Below are 24,163 nucleotides of genomic sequence, written 5' to 3'. Positions count from 1 at the left end.
GAAAAAAAAAAATCAGAAAGAATATATTCTTGAGCTATCCCGGTCTCTGTACAAGTTAATTAGCTAGACATTCATTAAGGGTGCAGGTGACACTATCACATTTATAATGAAAATAGACTATGCATGGCCAGAAGTATAAAACCATGCAACAAAAACGGCTGGATGATTCTCAGATGCTTTTCTCTCAACCTAGATGAACTAATAGCAGATCTCATACTCTGCGAGACAAAGGCTGTTTGAAAAGGAAGATGAGGGAAGCAAGTAATGATGATGCAGACCCAGTATTAGCGATATCCCATGTATAAAGATGAAGCCTATTCCCTCCCTCCTTACTCCAAACACTAAGTGAGTTTCTCTCCCAGTCTGGCCAAACCAGCAAGTTCCATTAGCAAGAGAATTCTAATCCCTGAAGTGCTGGTAAAGCAAGATGAGAAGGGAGATATAAGCAAGTAGACAAGTATCTGAGATTACAGCCTGGGACAACTTGGCTCAATTATCACTGCAATTACCTGGCAGCACAGGGTAATAGTGATTCCAGAGACTGTCCTCCAAACTATCATTAATACACATTTGATTGTCTCAAGAACCATAGTGCAAAGGAGAAAAACACAAACTGCCAGAGACGTCTGGCATCTATTTTGTACCTCAGAATGTCTCTCATATCTTTGGAATTTCTCTGTACGTGCTGCAAGATGATGTGCCTTGTCTTTGTGCTAAGGACAGTGTCTCTTGCTACACAGATAAATACAAACTGCCAGAGTGCACACAGTAGACATCTGAACACTTTGGGAACTCCAAACACCTACTGAACAGATCTCAGTTTCAAACAGCAAGTCCTCAATGGCCCACAGCTTCCTCAAGATGACCAGCAGCAGCACCTTCAAAGAGATGCACAACCATTACACCGACCTGCTACAGTTCACTAGTTTGCTTATGCACTGATGGTCCATAAGAAGAATTTACAGGAGCTTCAGTCACACAGCAGAACTGAAAGAACATGCTGTTCAGAGTCTGGAGAAGCTAAAAAGGAAAAAGAAGTAAAAACCCCACAGGCACCTTCCATAAAGGAAGGGGCAATGAGTATACCCTGATACTTTTGGTACCAGAACTTGTACCACCATCAGAGGAGGCCAACACCGGTACAGAACTGCTAAAGGGTGTTTTCTCCACCATCAGAGCTAGAGAGGTGTGTGCAGAACTTTTTCCCAGAGTGTCTGCTATGCCTGTCACTACTGGGCAACAGCAAACTCCCAGCCTTTGTGTTTAGAATCGCCCTTCCATTTCTGAAACCCAACATGCTGCTCATCAGGAACATGAAGGGAAAAAAGGAACTACCTATGGGGAAAGAGCATATATTTGTCTGACACACAGGCAGGTACAGTGATGCAGAAAAATATTCACTGGAAAAATAATAGTTTCTGTCAGTTTGGTGTGACACTGTCTCAGACAGCGAGACAGTCTTCAAAAATGTTTCTTCATATTATAACCAGTATCTTAAGGAGCATTTAGCTTTTTCTTTTTTATTATCTCTTTCTAACAGCCATTTTGCCAACCAGAGAGAGGAAAGAATGTGGGACAGGGCAGGGAAAAGGCAACATGAGATTAACCTGCTTAAATTTTATAGAAGTGATATCCAGAACTTAACCACATTTAAATTAGGTTGTTTTCTCAGAGATGCTTGCATCTCATCATGACCTAATAGCTGACTCATAACATCCATTTTTAAACTTATCTTTGTAGGAGTCTTATAAGCTAGGGAATTTAATATCCCTGCAATGAAGATGAGACAATGTAGTTTATAATTTGAAGTGCTATAGGTAGCTGTAAACAAAATAATTAAAAAAACCTGAGCGTCTAGGGCTTTCACATTTCTTTAAGTACATGATCATCCATGTACTTCCAGATTACTTTCCTCCATTTGTAAGTAATTTGGTGGGAAAGCAAAAGCATGAAAATTCCACCCAGCTATTATGGGGTGACCAGAGAAGTCATCACAAGAGTATACGGTTGCTGCCAGCAAAAAGAACAAGGTCATGGTAATTCTCTTCAATCTACTGCAGTCTTCAAGGCTGGGCATCTCCTCCTGCCCTGAGCACGCTTCAGCTGTACTGAAATTTGTTAGAGCTCCATCTAACAAATGTTAGAGCTCCAGCACCAACTCTGGGCTGTGTGGCTCCGGAATATTCAAACTGAGATTAGTGAAAGCATGGAGCTTAGGTCACACAAAACATTCTCTTGACTGTGGAAGGTGGTAATAGCCCATTTAAGGGGAAAAAAAAAAAAAAAAAAGACAAAGCTTTTTTAAAAAAGCCACCATTTATTATGGTAAGTCAAAAGTTAAACCCTCATGAAGATTTACAGCCTGCTCATCTCAGATGGTCAGTGCCTACCGAATGAAAAATTTTAAGAAATTTACTAAGAGTAGCTTTGTTTCTATGCAACCAGAACCTATTAAAGGCCCTTGCCTCATTTTGTTTGAGCTTCAAACTGAGCAACTAATTGCTTTCAGATTATTTATATTTTGAAAGATGCAAATTTCTGACTGAAGATGCCCCCTATTACTTCCATTAATTCTAATTAATTAATTTAAAATTTTGGCTGAGAATTTTCATCAGTGCAGCACAATGAAAATATTTTTATAAAACCTTACCTATTCTTTCACACTTGCGATTTTAGCAGTAGTTTCATAAATAGTTCAGTAGGAACAAGTTGGGGGGATGGAAAAGAAATGTTTTACGATTTGCAAGGCATGACAAAGACCGTCTAAAGCAACCCTCAGGACAAATTTACTTGACTGGTAAGTTTCATGAATGAATGTGTCTTATCTCTCCCTATTTAAAGACTTACAATCATCTCTACACTTTTAAATTAATATTCTGAGCTTCATCAGGAGCAGTAGGTATAACAGCATACATGCCAACAGTCACATATCCAGTTTAAGTTTCTTCAGACACTGAGAAGGTGTAGAAACAGGGAAAATTATACCTGCGCATAGCTGAAAATCTCTACTTCAAGAAATAAGGACTGGACATCTATGACAGCTGAAAACAAAGGCTGTGTGCATGGAGCAGAACCAAACCAATTAATAACACTTAACACTAAAGATTTTGAAAACTTCCAAGGTTAGTACACTCCCATTTTATTTTCCCATGCTAATAATGTGTTTGACTGTGTTTTCAAAACTTACTTTTTTCCACTAGAGAGTATAAGAGGACCATATTATCAATAAAGAAAAATCTATCTTCCGTGTTAATAAGCCCCTATGTGGTGTCCATACACGCATCCAAGATAAATTAGATCTAATTACTTGAGAACATAACTTTCAGGGAAGCTGATATAAATATTCCTAGTTTTCAACCTTCTAAGGTCCAAGTATCCATAACTGTAAGATTTTTGCCTTCAGTCTGATTCTGGAATAAGAAATAGAATTATTTTCTAAATGAGACTGTCAGAAAGAAGAGAAGACATTACGTTATACAGCTCATCCTTCCCTAAGGCAAAAGCCAATATTTGGCTAGAGATTGCGTAGCAGATACACAGCATTAGATAATTACACAGTGAGGACTGTATTCTTACCTAGCAAGCATTTTGACATTAAACTTGTCTTGCCTTCCCTAAGACTCTTAATACAGTGACAGAAAATAAACGTAGAATAAAGGTATTTTTAACTGCCATTTGAGAATGCCCTATACTGTGAGAGTTATAAGTAAAACAAAGTCAACACTGTGATACTCAGAAGAAAATATAAACTAATTCTTCAAGTCATTATGTTCTGGCGAGTGTGTGCTAAACTGTTTAGTTCCCATAGCTGTTCTTTAAAACAGAATAAATCTTGCTGTGAACTAGAAATGAATACACCAAGTTCTTTTCATTATACATCACTGGGTATAAAAATTCCCTCCTGCTGAAACGCTGCATTCATGGTTCAAGGTGATGTTATGAACACTAATGAAAAGAATTCAAGCTCTTCTTATATAAGGATGGGATGCTAAAGAACATGTTTGGAATCTTTGTTTTCCATAATCAGTCTATGCATGAGATCAGCATTTCCAAATAACTTCACTAACAACTAGATTTGTTCCTATAAATGTTTTTCCTCAATAGCCAGTGTCATTATTCCACTAATCCTTCCAAGATGAGGCTGTATTCTTAACAGCCTGGAACTGAGGGTGAAGGCTATTACAAGCTTACTGATATCAAATGTGTCTAAGTTTATGAGTTTAAGAGCCTTTAGAAATTATCTTCTCTTTCAGCACAGAGTCCTGCTGAAGTAAACTTTCTGGAGAGAATACATATCTCAAAAATATTACGATCGTAGTTGAAGAGATTCTAGGAACACACCACAAATAGTGAAGACTGAAAATATCACCCAACAAAACTATCCATGTAAGGATTAAAAAAATAAATTTCCTTTGTATGGACATACCAGGAGGAATCATCAACATTTGGTCTCAGCTGTGATAACATTGTTAATGATGACACTCCTTGGATAATCTTCAGACTACTACCTAACATTTTTGCACTGAAAGCAAACAGGAGACTCCCAATTACTGAATGTATTTGTTAATGTTGCCCCTATAAGTTTGTCCTGTAACTAAGAAAGATACAAAACTCACATAATTCCATAAGCATTCGAAGTGACAAGTCGTCTCTGTTAGGAAATACAGTCTCTTCTGGAGAGCACATGTTGTATTTTTTTATTTAAGGTGGACATTCAAGAACAGACAATGACTACCTTTTTTGCTTAATACAGAATCCACACAGGCTGATGTCCATTGAAGATTTACCCTGAGTTACTAGTATGCAACTTCTAGGAAGCCTGTCTCTAAAACAGAAGCAACAGTAAAGAACTGGGCTGAGAAACCCCTTATTCCATAAACTGGCACTGCACTATCCATACCACTCTTGTCCTATACAGCGTTCTCTGCATACAATGTAAGAGGAAATGGCTTTGCAAATAACTAGGTCTGCACACTGCTGCAGAGGTTCCTGGTTTCAGACAAACTGGGATGTCTGGCCACACTGGAAAGCAGAAAAAACCCTAAAACCTTCAGAAGTTAAGAAGCAAGACAGATAAAAACTGGAACCACGGCAGTGAAAGATGTTCCCCCGTGGTCCATCACTGGCACATCTGGTTTCACTTCTGCTTCTAAAAGCAGGCTGAGGTCTTCCTTTTAATAAAGCCTTACATGGCAGGAGAACAAAGACTAGATAAAGATACAAAAAAATCCCTTCTAATTATGTTATAAAAAAAGCTCTTAAAAATTATTATATCTACACTACTGACAGAGTAAGAAATCAGTTTCTCATGATCTTCTTATTTGAATAACACAAATCATTATCTCTTCCTCACAACCTTACTTTCTAGGGGGGTTGTGTTGTTTTTACCATCAGTGTCTTGGCAAAGTGAGGTAGAGTTAAATTTCATGAACCTCTCTACATAGATGCTAGAAACACTCTGTCCTCATTTCACTTCCACATTGTATGCAGAATTTTTAATAAGCTGTAATGTCCTCTGTCAACTATTTAGCTTTTATATTTTTTCTGAAAAGCAACAAAAAATATTAGGAACATGTACTGCTTTTTTGTTCTTCCTAGTGTTATGTATGCAAAGCAATGAAAGGGAGAGTTGAAATCTCTTTCTTCTTCTGCATCAACAGATCATTTAATAAATTCCAGTGCAGCTACAGTTGTGCAACCCTATTAAACACAATGGAGTTATAGAGGCATAACCAGAGGCTTAATTTGGCTACCAGCATTTTTCTTACTCATGCTAGAGAATAAAAAGGAAAGCACCCAGCCTGATTTCAGGCTGACAGTTAGGAGAGAAATGAATCTTTTTTACCTTCCTGAAGATACGTGTTATGGAAGCATGTGTTTTCTGAGTCACCGGTAACACATGAATGCAGTAAGAGTTCAAATTCTACTGACTGACGCAGGGGCAACCAAACTTTCTGGCTGTATACGTCACCCTCCAACGTCAGGACAGTCCTGTATCTATCCTGCAGGAGCGTACAGTCCTGTACTCCCACAAGTTCTCCATTTAGCACAGATAAATAGCAGCTATCTTGAACAATCCGTGATTTCTGAATGACTGAGGCTGAACTGAACACACACATACTGGAAATCCAACGTTTGTAGAACTCTCAGCTATGCAGCACCTATGCTGAAAGAATATACTGCTCGTGCAGGTAGTTATAACCCCCTTGTGCTTCTGCTGCCCAGAGGGAAGCTGAGCAGCACACCTCAATCACTGCTCCACCACTGGCCATCACCTTGCCTGGACAATCTTCACCTTTCCCTTACGTGACCAGCATCAAACCATACCGTGACAGGGAGAGAGTAGCAGGACTTCCAGTACAACTATATTAGCTTTTCTGTCAGGCTGTAGACTGAGAATGCCCAATCCAGGTCTTATGCATGTACACAGGGAGATATTACTGTATTTCTTAGAAGTTGTTTCTGAACAAACAAGCGTGTCTCTTTTGACAGCTGGCAAACTAAAGCAAGGGGAAGTTCCCTACAAGCTTCTTGCATGCCCAGAAAAAGGTGAGATGCAAACTGAACCTAGATGTGCTTATCAATATCCCACAGTTCAACCACAGGCTATGGTTCCACATTGAGAAACCAAGCAAATTTGAATACCATTTCCATTAGTATTTAAAACATGATCATATCAGCTATTCAACTTTAGATATTCCATCAGTCTTAGCTCACAGTAAGATGACATACCCATCATGTCTACTTTTCTTAGCAGATAAATCATCTCCTGCTGCAGGTCTCCTCTTTTTCCTTGGAGGCATCACTTTACTAAAGCAGTCTGATGAACTGCAAGACCGGAGACTTCCTACAGAGGGAATTAAAAACACCAGTACAAGAAATGAAACTCTTGCAGACCAGTTAAACTGTGTCCACTAATAGGCATATTACAAAGGGAAGGGAAGGGAGGAAGTTAGTGGATATAAAAATCACAAAAGAAATGGTCTCCTTTCAACAGTAAATCTCACTTTTACATGGTGCTCTATGACCAGATTTCAGTTCAGGCCAAAAGTATCATACAAAAATGTACAGTAGTGCTACTGCAGCCTAATGAAAGGCAAGAACTGAGACTATCCTGAAGAAGTACTCAAGGCCTCAAAAAAGGCATCCTTATTTTCAGTCATTTATTCATATCAGAACAGGATTCTGAGAGTCGTTCATTAGTTTTTGAAATATGGATGTGACTCAAAAACTAGAGCACCTACCTCTAGAAAACTGAACCTTTATATTTTGAAGCCCCAAGTTTTTTGTGATACAGAGAGCAAGGGGTAGGAAAGGTTTTGTTTTGTTTTTTCTTTGGGTTTTTCGTTCATTTTCTTTCTTTGGGGGAGGGTGGGGAGGAGGGAAGAGACATTAAGCAACCACAAGGGGAAAAATAAGTGGCTAGCTGTATCATTTGGACTGGATGGCTCTCAAAGAACAAGGTCCTCAAGCAGGAAACAGCCAATTCAAGAAACTGACACCAATCAAGTTGCAGTCTTTCCCTCCCCTTCTCTCAGCTACATACTCCTATGTCTCTGGTGACTCTTCAGTGTGCCAATCCAGCTTAGCAAACCTGTAGATAATTAACCCAAGCAAAAAAAAGAATAACAACTTTCTGTACATTAGCACAAGAAAGAGCACAGGACCAGCCCTTCTGACCACAGCAAGTCATTAAACTGCCTTTGCTGTCTCATGAAAACAGTAGGCTAACGCTCCAGGCAAAATTTTGTCCTACTTTCATATACTGAAGACCACATGGACACCTGAGAAAGGTGTGTGTGAGAGCAGCTCAAAGAGCTATCAAAGCTCTAGGTGTTACGCAGAGAATTTTAAAAGGAAAGGAAGAGAGAGGTGAGGTATAAAAATCCAGACACAAAGCGATGCCAAAGAAACTTGCAAGAAAACACGAAGAACTCCAGCATGCCTGAGCTACCTTCTCTCAGCTTCAACAGCATCCAGGTTTAGCTTTGCTTTATTAAGATGCCCACATCTTTTATTTTAAATCACAGCACAGAAGCAAGCAATAAAACTTTGTCTACTTTTTGACACCAAGGGAGCAGACTGAAATCAGAGGCCCAGTTCCCAACAAATACTAACAGTGATCTTTTGCTTACCTATTCTTCGTATCTTTGAAAGTCTCTCTCCTGTTATAGGAGAAACACATGTAAGGAACCTTACAGCCCCACAGGCTTTGCTACATGTACTTTATTTTAAACATGCACTGAAACTATTATGCATATGAAAGTATGGATTTTTCTAGTAGGCAAAATTGTCAAATCAGTTTCTACATCAAGGTGAATTAATTTGGTTTCAATTAATAAAGCTTTTGCATTTAGTATGCCTTCTTTGGTCTTACCTTTATATTCACTTCTATTAAGAAAATTAATCTTTCTAGTTCAAGAAATACTCTTGCCAATTCGAAAATTCTTCCTATCTACTCCTTTTTATTTTTTTTTATTTTTTTTAAACCCTAAAGCTCCCCCACCCCAGCATCCTCCCCAGGAAAAGTATGGCCATACCTACACTATCTTTTAGAAACAACATTTTAAGAGTATTCTAAATTCAAATTATAATTTAACTAGTTATTAAAAAAATTTCCAAGCATTATACTCTATAAACTACTAACATATAAAAAAAATCATAATGGCCGTGTCAGAAGAAAATAATTCCAGAAGCACTGTTCAGAATAAGTTATAAAAGGAAATTAACAATAATAATGTTTATCTTCTTCTCACCAATATCAGATGTAATTGAAACAGATAAGCCAGATACCATAAAAAAAAATTCACACCGAAAACACCTGATGCACTTTACTACTTGGATTAAAGAAATTAAGGAACCTGACCTGCTGAATGCCATTTGTTCCATCTGATTATGGCTACAAATTAACGATACCACAAAACTGGGAACACGCCTAAGTTACTGAAAGTGTGATGCTTTATGGTTTTTTAGATGAAGATTCTGAAGACTCTGCCAGTATTTTTTGAATGCCTACACAAACTAAAAACACTTAAGATGACAGCACAACTTAACAAATGGCTATAGACAGCCAACAGACTCAAACACACACTAAACTTAATAAATGAAAACGTGTGCTAATGAACCCCTTGTTCTGGGAAGTATGTATGTACTTGAGTACAACCTGTAGATATCTCATTCCTTAGAGAGCAATTTGATTGTTTTTAAATGCCTTTCTATTAAATGAAAGTCTCCATTTATGATGGCCACTGGCATTGGATGCTGGTAAAATGCAACAAAAACCACCACCCACCCACCCCCCCCAGGGTTTGTCCAGTTTATTGGTTATTTGATTGGGAAAACTAAAATGCAAGGCCTCTGTGAAAAGAGAAGCATAGCAAAAGAAAAAAATAAAGTAGAAATAAAACAGTTACAGAACAGGAAAATAATTTTGTCAGATCTGCAACCGATACAAACCAAAGAATTTAACCCAAGAATTCCTGCTTGAAGTCTTTTCCTCAACAAATAATAGGACATTTTTAGGAAGATTGCTGAACTTGTTCTGAAGGCTTAAATTGGTAATAGACTTCACCATAACTCAATTTCTCCAGTGACTCATACGATAAACTTGTACCCTTTTCTTGGTTTGAATGTATCCAGTTGCAGCTCTCAAATTGACAGAAAAGGGAAGAAAAGACACAGCTCAGAAACTGGGAAGTAGCTATTAAATGCACATGTCGTCCTCACACACAAATACACACAGACACCAGGTGGACAAATACATGGTACATGCCTTCAGAGATTGAAATTCTTAATAACTGAGGTCTGGACCAAGCCTTCACTATGTTTTAACCACTGAATGATCTCTAAACTACTAAAAAACACAATATAGGAATGTTACTTTAAAAGCATTTCTGTTTGTTACCAGAATCATATATTGAGTTTAAAGGGCAGTCGTAACTTCCCTCTAACAAACTCTCAAAGTTAAACCAGCAGAATATTTTTATTTTTTATATCTACCTTCCCTACACAGAGCTTTCTAATTCTGAATGTAATGTCTAGCTCTAGCCTTTCACAACTAATTACACTTCTCAAAGGTCTGATCATCTGCAAACGAACATGCTGCTCCCTCTGACTTCATGCAAAGTTTGACAGGAACTTTACTTACCAAGCGCAGCTTCTCTGATGTGATTATCTTCAAAGTTTCTTACTCCTGGGTCTCAACTCAAGACTGGCAGAACCCTCCTAGTTCTCACTGTTTTTTTGACACTTGAAGCTAGCATTTGCAAGGTAGAGCCTCCAAATGGCTGCTGAATAGGCCACCATCAGCCAAAAGCCTGCCGAGCATAAATGTTGTTTGCCAAACGTCCTATTCAGTACTTCCAAATTTGCAGGAGACAAAGCTACCAAAGGGAAATAGCAGCTCAAGAGCTAAAATTCACCCTAAGAAATTTAAAACGATATGCAAGATAATCACCACAAAGGAGGGACACTCCTAGAATAGCAACAAAACCAGAACAAACAAAAAAGAGAAAACAGAGGTCAATAAATAAGAATTCTGTAAGCTGTGTCCCTACAGAAGTGATTTACAGACATGTAATTTTCACCTTCTCTCTAGATAATGCCTGTGAATAGTCCTGCTCCTCTGATGCTTAAGTAGAAGGATGTTTCAAAGGAAAAAATAATTAGAAACTGTGAATGCTGAAGCAATTGGAAAGATACAGCTGCTCACTTAATGATGCAAGGAGACCGCCACAAGCACAGTTAACAATCACCATTTTACAGATACAAGATGAGAAAACTAAGATACTCATCAAAACATCAAACGACTTGCAATCTTGTAGTAAAAGGAAAAATCATCTTCTCTATCTTGAATTCCACACTACGGAATTGCCTTAGTCTCAAGTGTGTTTTCTTCTCTAAAACAACAAAAAAATAGTAGAGGCAAAAGTAATTTACACACACACACAAGCTTGAAGAACAGCAATGAAGCCTTGTTTTTGTTGAAGACATCACCTCGTTCTTTTAAACAAGCCAAGCGACAACAGAAAGTGTACTTTCACTTTAAAGACATTTTAGTCTGGATAGGTAAGTCAGTCACAATTTGGTGGGTAAGTCACCAAATCATGACTTTAAGCTACTAACAAGATGATAGATTTGTAGTTATGACCCCAAAACAACTATTATTTCAAATTCTAGAGAGGGAGTTTTCCAAGTTAATGCATATATATACTAGAAGAAAAATAAATTGTTTACAGAATCTGAATGCCTGCTTTTCTTACCCCTACAAACAGCTGAAAAGGCAAAGGCCCATCGCACATTTACAGCCTACCTTATAGTTCAGATATATCCGCATACTGAATGCTAACACATTTTATGAGGCTGTAATCATTGCAGGTGACTGGAATTTTGAAGCGAGGTCCATCTTAGCTCCCAAATCACTGGAGGAATTTTAAACTTGCCATGCTCTAGCTCTTAGATATTTAAGATCTGGCTCAATAAAAGAAATATGGCTGATACACAGAAAAGAGATAATTTTCTTAAAATAATTTAGCTGTCCAGTACATTTACTGTTAGGTCAGAAACAACTGTTTTGAAATAAGTGTAATATTTGAAATAAACTTAATATGCATTAAAAGCCCATTATAACTATTAACCTAAAATTGAAATACTCAGATTTTTTAAACAGCTTTTAGAAATCTCAACCAAATTTAGATATGCATTTATTAAGTCACCTCAAAAGCAGGGCCCACGATGTCATAACATTAACCAAGATAGTTATGTCAGAAAACAAATAGTAATCTTGAAGGATAAGGCTTGCTCCCAAAGGCTCAGAATGTAAAAAAAACCCCATATAATAAAAAAAACTTACAAAATAAAAAAATCTCAAAACTAAAAAAAAAAATCATCTTTAGATGGATTTGGTGACAGTCAAAGAATCTTTTGCAACAGAGTTATTAACATGACTTTCAAATGATTTCTAGATAGAGAATCTCAATTTCACAGCACCTATGCAGTTCTTATAAACTCCATAATAAAATTAATCGGTTTTGACACTTCTTACTATGCAGTCAGTAACACTGGAAAATACAAGTTCCAAAAAGTTAAGCACATTAAAATCAAACAATTTGCAAAAGTAGTATTTTTTAGATGTACACAAGGCTGTCCAGTAAGATGTTTCAGAAGTGTCAAGTCTCCTACAGAATAGACACGGGAGACTTCACTGTACTATGTTCACAATGGCCAAAATAGCTCCTTGCATGTGTATTTATCCTCATATGAGGAAAACCAAGCACACATTTCAACTGAATTTGACTGGAAGTTATGCAAACATCGGGCCTCCATCTTCTTCTACAAGGGGACATAAAACAGGGCAGAAGCATAAGAAATACTGGAATGAAATCTGAAGGTGAGGAGCCTGCCAGGATCAACCTCTGCTTTTGGTTCTCATTCGTATTTGTTGCTGGTTTGAGAGGTTCTTTTACAACTATTGCGAAAAATTACACTCTTTGCTGGGATTTTGTGCCCAAACTCATTTGGTGGGCGTGTTTAAGCTTTTTAAACAGCTTAATTCGAACACCACAATGCAGGCAATAGGATAACCATGAGTGTCAGTATAAAGCAGTTCATCAAAACCAGTAACATGCTCAAACACCTTCCGATAGACATAGTAAGAGCTCTGAGGCTAATTTCTTATACTGAGCTTTATGGCAGAAGTGCTAGGCAAGAGAGAAGATACCTTAAGCACACCTGCTCTTATTGATTGATCAGTGACAGAAGGGAACTACCTCAATGCTTCACAACAGCTTTTTGTGATTAAAAGTAAACAAAGATTACGGAACGTATTTTCATACATGAAATCAGCATGTGTCTGCGTTTAGTTTTGAGCATCTGGATCACAAAGGGGAAAATTTCAAGTGTCCATCAGAAGATGGGAGAAGACATCAGTTCTAACACACAGAAAATAAAAGCTCTGTCTTGAATTACCTGCCTCAACCTCTTTTGCAGATGTTTTTCATTTACATGATCAGCTAATTTCAAGTATCAAACCACTGACCACACTGAAAGAAAATATTTGATAGAAGCCCTTTGTGGCTAGGGTAAGATAGTTCACCTATGAAACGAAGTCACCTGTCACAGTATGGAGGAGGGCACATAAGCCCTAAGCAAGCTCTGTCCCATCCCAAACAATGCAGTCCTGTGCATCTCTCCTCATTGCTCTAGGCTAAGAGTGTGCTAGATTTATAAGCGCGTCCCAGAAATCTCCAGGAGGAGCTGACAGCTCTCTCCGCTTTCTTAAGCGCTCAAGGTAACATCAGCAAACGCAGCCAGCACCTCAGGATAGAGAAAAAAAAACTTTGAGGCAGATGGTAGGACAGATAACGGTCAGTTTTAAAGAACAGTTCTGCTGAGCGATCAGGGCTTGAAGCCAGTAAGTTATTTTCCTTCCTTCTTAGGTATCATGCCTGAAACACAGAAAGGAAGGAAGAAAAAGAAATCAAGGCAGACGCCAGCTCACAAGTAACAAGTGTAAAAGGAGATAACAAATGTTGGGAGACATCAAGTCACAAAGCACAACTCCTGATGAATCAAGGATGGCAGCAAGCTAGTACCAGGCACCTGAGACGAAAGCCTCGAGAAATGATGACATTTTATTGAACAGAAAACAGATCCGGACTAATAAATAGCCCGTGGACAATGACTGAAGATCTGCACAAGGAACAAGAAGAACCTGCATCAGAAGCAGTGCAGGAAAAAGCTGGGTTGTTTGGAGCACAGCATTTACACTCGGTCACAGGCACCACAACAGCCACCAGAGCTCTTGCTTCTGCTCAGTTCTCACCAACGCTCTTTCAAGAGTCAAAACACCATAAGAACATGGATGTTCTGCTAGCCTGAAGGGTTGAGTCCAAGGAGTGAGAGAAACCTTTCATGAAGTCTTCTAAAGTACTTAAGCTAAGAAACAGTGAAACGACAGATAGTGCCAAAACCTGTGCGAGTCCTTCACAAATGGATAAATTAAAGGCACAAGCATCTATTGTGAAGATAACTTTAAAAAAATCCTGGCACTTGTTTTCTGAATCTCCTTTAGCTTTCTAAAATATAATTTGCTGTGACATTAAGGAGGCTCCTTTGATGAAGCATGTTTAAATTGTTTCAATCTATTTCTGCTACATCCCTATTAAATACCTGTCTGGCGATCGTCTTGACCAACGTCCTCGGTCAGATTCTGCAAGAGAGTAGGAACAATACAGTTAAACAAGATGGTGACCTTCTTTGTTCAGTAATTATTTTAACCTTTATTTGATATCAATATTAATCTTAATTACTTAAGGAGAACCTAGCTAAGACTGTAAAGCCTTTGTGTTTTCAGTTCATATTTATGTAAAAAGTGACCCTTGCAAATTTGTCTAAATAAAGTTCAAGGATATTCTTTAAATAATTTGAAAAAATATTTTTTATTTTTTTTCTATCAAACGCATAATAAAATTTTTCAGTTCATATTTATGTAAAAAGTGACCTTTGCAAATTTGTCTAAAAAGTTCAAGGATATTTTTGATTTTTTTTCTATCAAACCCGTAATAAAACTATGTTTCAAGAATGGAAATAACTATCCATTGGATGGGGAATTTTGCATTGTTGTACTGAACAATGCCATTAACAGACACAGCATTAGAAATACTGAATTTACCGTTTACCACAGAAACGGCTTTGCTTAAGGATAAATGCATATATGTGTTCTAAAGAAAACTGATTAAAAACCAACTGAAATCTTGGAAATGAGTTATCCTCTTTTTTTAGGCAATGTCCTCTCCACTAAATTTGCAGGGTACAAAGAGAAGCCATATCGGCATTTCCAGCTATGGCTGCAACACAACAAATGCAAAAACACAGCAAACAAGCAGGGACAGTCTTCAAAAAAAAAAATCCTCTTTCACTCTTGGCATGGTCCCAAGAGGAGAGGTTGCTCATTCAATATGTTTTCCACAAGAACTGGAAGAAATTGGATAACGATGATGATTACCATTATTTGATATATCTAGGAAAGCTTCTTCTATGGAGTCAACATCTAAACCCAAGGCTGCAGACGGAGAGGACAGTGCTCAAACTCTGCTCTGACCCCTGGAGTATAATCTTTCACCTTTTCCTAACACTGCTTATCTCTTTAACGGATTCAAAACCAACAGCCTCTCACACAAAAAGGCGGTGACACTTTAACGGATTCAAAACCAACAGCCTCTCATACAAAAAGGCAGTGACAGGTTAATTTTTTTTTTTTTTTATTAAAGTGTAATCACTTAATGATTTCAATCCCAAAATATTCTGGACTAAAGTTCTAGCTATTCTGCTGAGAGAAAATGGCAAGTCATTACCAGCCTATTGAGGGTGTGGTAAATCTTGTGAATATTTGCCAGTGTTGATAGGTGAGAATTCAGTTGAAAATCTAGAGAGGAAAAAAAAAACAAAGAAAAAGTTTTAAACTCTCTGGTTTCCAGCTGTAGCAATACAAGACCTTCAGGTGTTCTGGACATTTAATAAAATCACCACACAACTATGAATTAAAAGCCATCGCAACACGTTTTCAGCATCAACATTTTCAACTTCGAGTGGAATCAGTAAGTTAAATCTGCAAAAGATAACCTACATATACATTTTTCTTAAGCCATGGGTGACCCTCAGCTACAGCTAAATACAAAATTGAATCAAAAAAGTGAAAAAAATAAATATTTACAACTTTTCCCCTTTCAATTGGGAACCATTATAATTTCCATGCTACCCAGTCCTTCTGTTCCATCTATTCCAAAACCAATTTAAGTACCATGTACATTCTAAAATCATTACTAAAAATGCCACTTTTTTGAAAAAAAAAAAAAGACATTAAACCACAAGTACTTGCCTTTATACTAATTTCCTTGCAAAACTAAGTTACTGGAATACACTCACACAGCTGAAATATGACTTTTGTATAATGAACCAAACATCACAATACAGCAGCTGTTAAGACCACAGCCAATAAAACCAAAAATAAAATATTCTGACACTTCATGAAAGAAGCCATAACATAAATGTTAACTTTGCTTCCATGCTCCAAAAATAAAACACTTGACTTTGCTTCAGTTGCAAAAAATGTAACAAACTACTTTTTCTCTATTCTCTTAAACCCCCTATTTTTGCTAGAAATGTGTCGAGGACAAGAATAGAAAATAAGTAATTTACAAAAAAGATCAGCTGTGATCCAGCCAGAGAACACACAAACCAAGAAGAAGCTCAGAAGCTGGACACAGACCAGCTGAGAGGGATCAAAGACCGCCAACTACTATACAAGTTTCCATTTAAAGGAAAAGTAAATTAGCTATCCCACTAGAACTTGTGTGCAAAACCACTCTAATTAAATAGAGACATGTACTATATAATAAGCAAAGTATTTCAAGCAAAATTCTTCTGTACATGAAAAGCTGGATGTGCCCAGTGTCACTGCCCAGTTAATGCATTAGAGCATTTCTGATGTAACACATTTAATTTGGCTTTGCTCAGTAGCTGATGCTTGTACAAGATACAAGTAAGGTCAAAAACATAATTCCTACATTTCCATTCCTACCATTTCAAATGAATGCTGTCAAAATACACTGAAGATGACCCAGAATCAAAGGATAAACAGAAGTCATCATTAAATATCAGATCCCCAAATCAGTGAATCACACTGCTATGAAGTTAAAAAGCAGATCTGAAGGAACTGCCTGCTGTAATTCTACTTGTCATACACATTGTTATAGAATTCTCTTGTCAAAATGAATAAAAAAAAAATTCAAAAGATACCTTTAGGAATCTTACATTTCATTTATTATGTTTGCTACAGAGTATCATTTCACTAATTGCTACCTATGTCTTTATGTATTGTCCCCAAACCACCACCACAGCAATTCAATTTCTGCATTTCCAACTTTAGATATACTTATCCATATGAAGTCAAAGAGAATCTAAATCTTCTTACCAAGATATGATAACAAGATCTTGCATCCTGAACAGGGTCCAAGATTTTCTCCTGCATTAAGTGCTCAATTAAGTTCCAATTTTGCTAGTCAAACAATACTAAGCAGAACTTTTCGGCCAAAAAACAACCCTGAGTCTCTTAGCCAACCTTCAGTTCAACATAAAGCGGGGGGGACAGCAGGACACACCATATAAAAGCCATTCTGAGAAGGGCAAGATTAAAAGGTAACACCTATTTTGTTACCTGCCAGACCAGACTAAGCTTTCTGGAATATGAATTTTAAAATTTCCCTTGTTGCTTAGCCTAAAATCTACAAAGAACATGAGTCTTTAGAGAAACCACTTACACCTGGAGACAACAAGCTGAGAACACTGAGCAAATATTTTCTTCTAAACTAGCATTAAACAATAATTTTAGATTCTCTTAAAAACAAGAGAAAAATATTTTTAAATTAGGATTATATATATATTGGGTATCATCTTTGAAATAAAACATTGCTAGGCACTTCAAAACACATCATTCATACCAGTGTGTTTCACACATCCACTGGAAATATCCTTACAATTTTAAGCTGTTACTTCAAAAATAGGTTACATAATTCCGATGGACTCAGAGGGGTTACACAAATAAATTTTACAGCTCTTACACAACAAGTGTCACACCGTAGTTCCACAAAGACAGGTTTATCCATAGGAATACTGAGGACCAGAGTCCAAAGTTTTCTCTCTTACACAGGGGAAGCTTGCAAAGCAGGGATATTATCCAAAACCGAAAACAGGCTTCTTTCACAGCAACTGTTATAAGAGTAAATGTGAGCAGTAGCCAATGAATTAGGGAAGTTAAATTACAGCTCAGGTCACCATGTTTGCTATATCTATATTGCAAGGAAAATCTTGGGAAAAAAAATGTTGAAAAGGTGAAAAAAATATTATTTTTTGGGTTGCTATATCTATATTGCAAGGAAAATCTTGAAAAAAAAATCTTGAAAAGGTGAAAAAAATATAATTTTTTGGATTCTGTTTCTTCAAAAATATGTCCTGTGCTCAAATAACACCATCTTGAAAATTAGCAAAGGGACAATGGCGTAGCCAACACCAGACAAGCAAGTGATTCAACATCTGGCTGCATCTGTGCGCTCCAGGAGGATGCTCTCCCCCTCCCCGACTTCCACGTCGGGGTACACGGCTCTGAGCAGTGCCTGCCTGAGCCCCACACTCAGCCCCCTACCCCAGGGGTACACATAATATATATATATACACATACAAGTACCACACAGTTTATTGACCTGGGATCAGAAGACTGAAACCTGCTTGCTCCGTGAATACTGCCAAGAGATGTGCCGGAATGTTTGCTAAGACTTTAAGAGGTGTATGTCAAACTACTGTGTGCATTTTGTTCATTACTTTATTTTTCATGTAGATGTAAGCTTATCTTCAGCAAGGATTGAAGCAATGGAAATTCCAAATGGCACTAAATACTTTGCAAGAATTCAGAATGTAGCGGCTAAAAAAAAAAAAAACCAAAAACAAAAATCTGAGTAAAGTAATTGCAAATCCAGAATGTGAACAGATATGCCAGAGCCAACCCAATAGCATGGAATTTAAACCTTGGCTGCAGTTTATCATTAACACTTGATATTAAGTGTAAAAGTCTGGGTTACTCCATTAGTTACGATCATATATAATTTAAAAGGAAAAAGAAAACAGTTTTAAAATAACTTTAAAAATAATATAGATTAAGGTTTACACTGTGGACCTGATAGTTATGGAGAGACAAAAGAAACACCAGCCAGCTGGGCTTGCTTCTATAGCAAACCAGACAAAAATTATTCTACACCCCCTCATTAAGACAAACATATGAAATACAAAGAACAAACAGAAAACTCAATATATCTTCAGTGTAAGTAAACAATATGATACAGGTGAACTGACCTTGGATACTCTTTACTTTCCTATCTGAAATGAAAAAAATTTAAAGGTCAAGTCCAATTTTTTTTATCAGAGGCAATAATATGTTGCCAAAGTATTAAAATGAAACCACAAATGAATACCAAAAAGAAAAAACCAAAAAACACATTACCTCTGCCTATGTGCCTACTCACACATAGACACGTATATAGATTAAGGTTTACACTGTGGACCTGACAGTTACAGAGAACAAACATATGAAATACAATGAACAAACAGAAAACTCAATATATCTTCAGTGTAAGTAAACAATATGATACAGGTGAACTGACCTTGGATACTCTTTACTTTCCTATCTGAAATGAAAAAAATTTAAAGGTCAAGTCCAATTTTTTTTATCAGAGGCAACAATATGTTGCCAAACTATTAAAATGAAACCACAAATGAATACCAAAAAGAAAAAAAACAAAAAACACATTACCTCTGCCTATGTGCCTACTCACACATAGACACGTACCTGCCTGAATAAAAACTTTAAAGCTTAGACAAAACACAGCTACAGGGTGCACTACAATCTACTAAAAAATCTAGTAGTACCTGCCTGAATAAAAACTTTAAAGCTTAAACAAAACACACTACAGGGTGCACTACAATCTACTAAAAATCTAGTAAAAATTAACAGTAGTACTAAACCAGATCAGCAGCTGACTCCAAGCTTCCTTCAAAAGCTTCTAGATTATTTTTCTGAGCAAGCAGAAAATCTATACAAAATCTCACAGTAATAGCAGGTCTAAAAATATTTATCCTAGACAGACATGTCATATAAATTCTATAGACAAAACTCCATATTAAAAATTAAGTATGGAAGTAGCCATAATAATAAAAATTATATCTGTCTCAGTAAAAATATCATGGGTAATTGTCTGTAGCCTTCTTAGGAAAAAAAATTAGACAGAAAACGTAACAGGAAAACTCATTCCTCAAAACTACAATGGAATGTTTATGCTTTTACTTTTATTTAATTGGTTTCCTTGGTTTCAAATAACAGAACTGGGGAAAACCTGCAGTAGTACTGGAAATAATAGTTCAAAGTACTGTCCTTTTTAATCAGTTTTAAATAAACTTTACTTATCCAAAAAAAAAAAATTTAAAAGTCATTTAATATTCTATGAACTACACCAATTCATGCTCAGTAGTCACTGACGCAATTATCCTAACAGCAAGACAATTTAGAGTGATTAATGAACTTAGAAGTTCAGATGTGAAACCTACATTTGGTGAAAGCCTTCCGTACTTATGTTTGGACAGCAGGATTTTTAATTTCATCCATTACTAAATGCAGAAAACAAAAGGAAAACGTGCATCAGTTTTATTTTCACGCACACAAAAACATCACAACACCCCTAAAAGCTGAGGTTCTCCAAGGGCAGCGCAGAGCAGCCAGGAGCTGACTCTGCGTGGCTGTCAAAGCCGGGATTAGGAACTCATTTCCAAGGTGGCTGCAGCTGAAGTGACACCCTTTAGAGGGGACAACCCCTGCGGGAGAGACTCTCCCAGTCTGTGACGCCAGAGCCAAGTGTGCGGTGGAGAAGAACTGGCTGGGAAAGTTGGGTCTCCCTTGGTTTGGTGGGGTTGAACATCTGGCATGGTTCAGAAAGTATGGAAAACAGGAGTGGATTCCAGCCTGCACAGGAAGGACGTGCAGTTAAACGGGAAGAGAAGAGGGATGATCCATCCCAGCTTGAGGAGCAGCAGGACCCAACCACTCAATCTGAAGACATGGTGCAGCAGAAGGTTTCTCCTGCACACATAGGACCCCACCAAGCTCACAGCTACTGCTGACACCAGCAGCATCCAAACCCACAGTTGCAAATTTGTGTACGTTTTCCAAACACAACAGCCTAAAATATTCTGAAACAAATCACAGAGTGATTTTTAAGCTATTAAAAAAAACCAAACAAACGAACCAACAACTACAAAACACCTGAACAACAAAATGTGGTTGGAATAACAACACACTAAAACCCACTTACTTTAAAGGTAGACATTCACATTCAATTCTAACATAATCAGTCACTCAATTTATCTGCAACAAAATATTTTAAAATTACTGCATGCTACATAGACGGGGAAAAGCATTAATCTTTTTTTCCCCCCATAGGAACAAATCCTTATTCTACTTTGGCATTTAAAAAGTACCCTGATCTGAAGGCTTGTTTACAAAAAGAGCTGCTGCAGTTTAAAGCTCGTGGAGAATTTTAGAGCAATTTCAGCAGTGCAAAAGTTGTGTAACTTACTTCAGTGCGAATGCATTTCCATTTACCTTAAATTGACTCTGAACAAACAAAGAGCTGTGCTAACATATGCTATAGCAACATACAGGACAAAACCCCTGCACACAGCCTTATGGGGGCTTTTCGGGTGTGTTTGGGTTTGGGGGGGTTCGTTGGGTGCTTTTTGTTTTGTTTTTTTATAGAGAAGACCTAACACTAAGTGCATTTCTGGTGCAAAACATTTGTTTCTGTTGCTGCAAACAGCACCTGGGTACCTACTAACTGTATTTGATAAGCATTCCTAATGGAGACTCTTGCCAGAATATAATAAAGCTGGAGTGACCAGCCGCAGTTGGAAAAGAATAAGTAAAAGCAGTGGATAATTAGAGCTAATTTAAATCTATTTCCAAAGCATGTATTAGCAAATCAAACAGCATTTCAGTGATTCCATCTGACTCAGACTGTGAGCAGACATTCTTCTTGTCTCCAATTCAAGAGCTGAGGATTGAGCTACAAAGCATTTAACGCAGAACCTAATTTTACACCCATTTAATGCAAAGCTTTCACCAGGTCTAACTCTTACTCTCCCATCAATTTAATTCCAAAAAGCGTCAGATGAGGTAGTTTTGCGTTGGCTGCTACGGCCTGAGAGTCGTTTGCCAGCACTACTCTTAACTCCACGCCAGATTAGGTGTCATCTGTCACCCTACAAAGGGCATAAAGCTAATAAAAACTTTGTCTCCCGTGCTCTAGCTAATTCAGCAGAAATGTAACCCGGCCAAGTACGTGCTACGGGGTGTCGAGCACGGTGCGGATCCCGTATCCATCACCAGGGCTCTGCAGCAGCCCAGGAACCACCATGCCAGGCAAAAGCCAAAAGTTACAGACACACACACACACCCCAACCCCTGCCAGCAGCACAGCTCGGGGGCACATTCCCTAACCCACCACGGGCAAAAAAACCAACCCTGTCAGTTGCGAGAGCTAACCCAGACCCGTTTGACTGAGTGGATTAGAGGGTGCTGCTACAAACCATTTCACCAGTTCAGCCAGGGAAGCAGTAATCTGCAGCTAATGGGCAGTAATGAGCAGCTGCAGTAGACAGTCCCACAGCCTGTGCAGCCACACATCTGCATCAAGTGGCACAGAAGCATGTGTCACACCAGCTGGTTCCCGCGGGCCACCTAAAGCCTTGTAGCTGTAACAATATATATACACCTATTTAATATACATCCACAACTATCTATATACACAACTATATATATATTTAAAAACACTGAGCAAACTGGTAGTTATTTCTACTTCTTTAAGAGCCCAAAGTAGAAATTCTGTTTAACTTCACACATATAATTTTAAATAAAACAACTTAATCGGGCAGTGTAAGAAAAACACTGGCACATTTAAAACAAGGGTTCTGCTTAAAGTCTTTGTTAGTAGTCTTAGTTAGCGTAGAAGAAATAATCACACTATTAAATGCTCTAATATTTAAATTGGAAACAAGAGCTGCACATTTTTCATGGGATGTACTGTACTTCCTCATGCAATGCTTTTTGGCAAGCACAGGACAGACAAATTAAGCAAGCTTTCCTCTTCTGCTTGAAGACACAAACAAAACTAGGAAATAACGCTTTGAAAAAGCCTAAAGTCTTTGTTTACAATATTCCAAAGTAAGGTGGGGTGGAAATAAAGAAAATACAGGATTAATAATTCACTTAAAGTTAGCATAAAAAACTACTCAGAAAAAAAAATTTAAATCAAGTGCTGTAATTACACAAATGAAATCTCATCCTGAAACAAATGAAGAGAGGCAGTGAAAGGAAGACTGTTTACTCGCCCAACTTAACTTATTGCATGGCTTTGCACAGAGAAGACATTTCCCATTTTAGCTATTGGACCTGCAAAAAGCTTTTAAGCAAACGTTTGCAACAGAAAAAAGGAAAGTTGATGTTTCTCATGTAATGTGAAAGGTATATATTCAGTATCAGAAAGTAAAACTGAGACTGAGCAAAAATATATTAATGGAGTAATGTTGTAAGGTAAGAATCAAAGCAGGTAATGAGCAGGTAAGAATCAAAGAAGGACCAAAAAGAAGGCTCAAAAGAAATGTTCAGTCAAGAAATAATCATAAGCCAACTTCTGCATGTGTAAAGGAAAGCTATGAACACTTCTTGTTTCAGGTGTCTAAATCAATGAGGAAAAAAATCAACTACTGTGAAGCTACAGGTAATAAAGTTAGTTAATTTAAGAAAACATTCCTATTTAAAATAAAATATATACAAGGCCATGAACTGCCAAAAAAAAAAAAAAAAAGAAGAAAAAAGTATTGAGGTGGAAGATTCAAGAAAAAAAAAAAAAAAAAGAAAAAAGTATTGAGGTGGAAGATTCAGTCATTCCCTGGGACATTTTTAAAGAAAAGCCAATAACAGCTGAAGGCTGAGGAACAGTACTCTTCTTGTTTTCTGCAGGGAAATTAAATAATAATTTTAAAAAATCACTACATAGCCTTAATATCCTATATGAGGGAGCACCGGAATATTTGTAACTGCAGCTTACGTGTGTGTATAAGGAAGACCTGCACCTTTTTTTCCTTTTTGGACAGGGCACATGACAAAAGACACTGAACAGGAGGCATTTTCTAGAATAATTATCCTTCCATTTCCGACACGAGGCAGTTATTTGGGCTTTAATGGCAGCCTTCACCCCCAACACCTAACGGTCCCGAAATATAAAGGCAAAATAAACCAGAACCACTACAGAAATTATATAACCTCCTGAGTTAAGAGCCTTTACCAGGCTGCCCCTGCCCAATCTCTAGTTTTGAGAAAACACGGGAGGATCCAAGAAAATCCAGGCCTTCCGCAGCGTTCCTGCCCGTAATTGCTTCCAGGACTCCATCCAAAAGCGGGACCGTCATTCATTAACGCGCAACCAAAGCTTCCATTTTCATTATTATCTTCCCCCCCCCTCCCCAAGTTCTGCAGTAACGGGGCTCCTGGCCGGTTTCACGGCGG

At 37.6% G+C, this 24,163-nt stretch overlaps 1 protein-coding gene across 5 annotated transcripts in view; it reads right to left on the bottom strand.

Annotated features, from left to right (window-relative positions):
* DCUN1D4 (DCN1, defective in cullin neddylation 1, domain containing 4) overlaps positions 1-24,080 on the bottom strand; it is a 40,096-nt gene extending 16,016 nt beyond the window's left edge. The window contains exons 1-5 of one of the 5 annotated variants that reach the window (XM_014945607.1): positions 23,943-24,080; positions 15,354-15,424; positions 14,170-14,209; positions 8,136-8,165; positions 6,733-6,847 (exon numbers count right to left, since the gene is read on the bottom strand). In XM_014945607.1, coding sequence (XP_014801093.1) covers positions 6,733-6,847; positions 8,136-8,165; positions 14,170-14,209; positions 15,354-15,424; positions 23,943-24,066 — 380 coding nt within the window. In that variant the 5' untranslated portion in view covers positions 24,067-24,080. Of the gene's footprint in view, positions 1-6,732; positions 6,848-8,135; positions 8,166-10,147; positions 11,606-14,169; positions 14,210-15,353; positions 15,425-23,705; positions 23,800-23,942 lie in introns of those variants that run through there. The other 4 variants (XM_014945609.1, XM_014945608.1, XM_014945610.1 and 1 more) reach the window with 4 other exon arrangements.
* Positions 24,081-24,163: the final 83 nt, after the last annotated feature.

Source organism: Calidris pugnax, unplaced genomic scaffold (genome assembly GCF_001431845.1).
Source record: "Calidris pugnax isolate Ruff unplaced genomic scaffold, ASM143184v1 scaffold58, whole genome shotgun sequence".
In the NCBI taxonomy this organism is placed as follows: Eukaryota; Metazoa; Chordata; class Aves; order Charadriiformes; family Scolopacidae; genus Calidris; species Calidris pugnax.
Note: the sequence above shows the minus strand (reverse complement) of the source record. Positions and strands in the feature narration are given on the sequence as shown.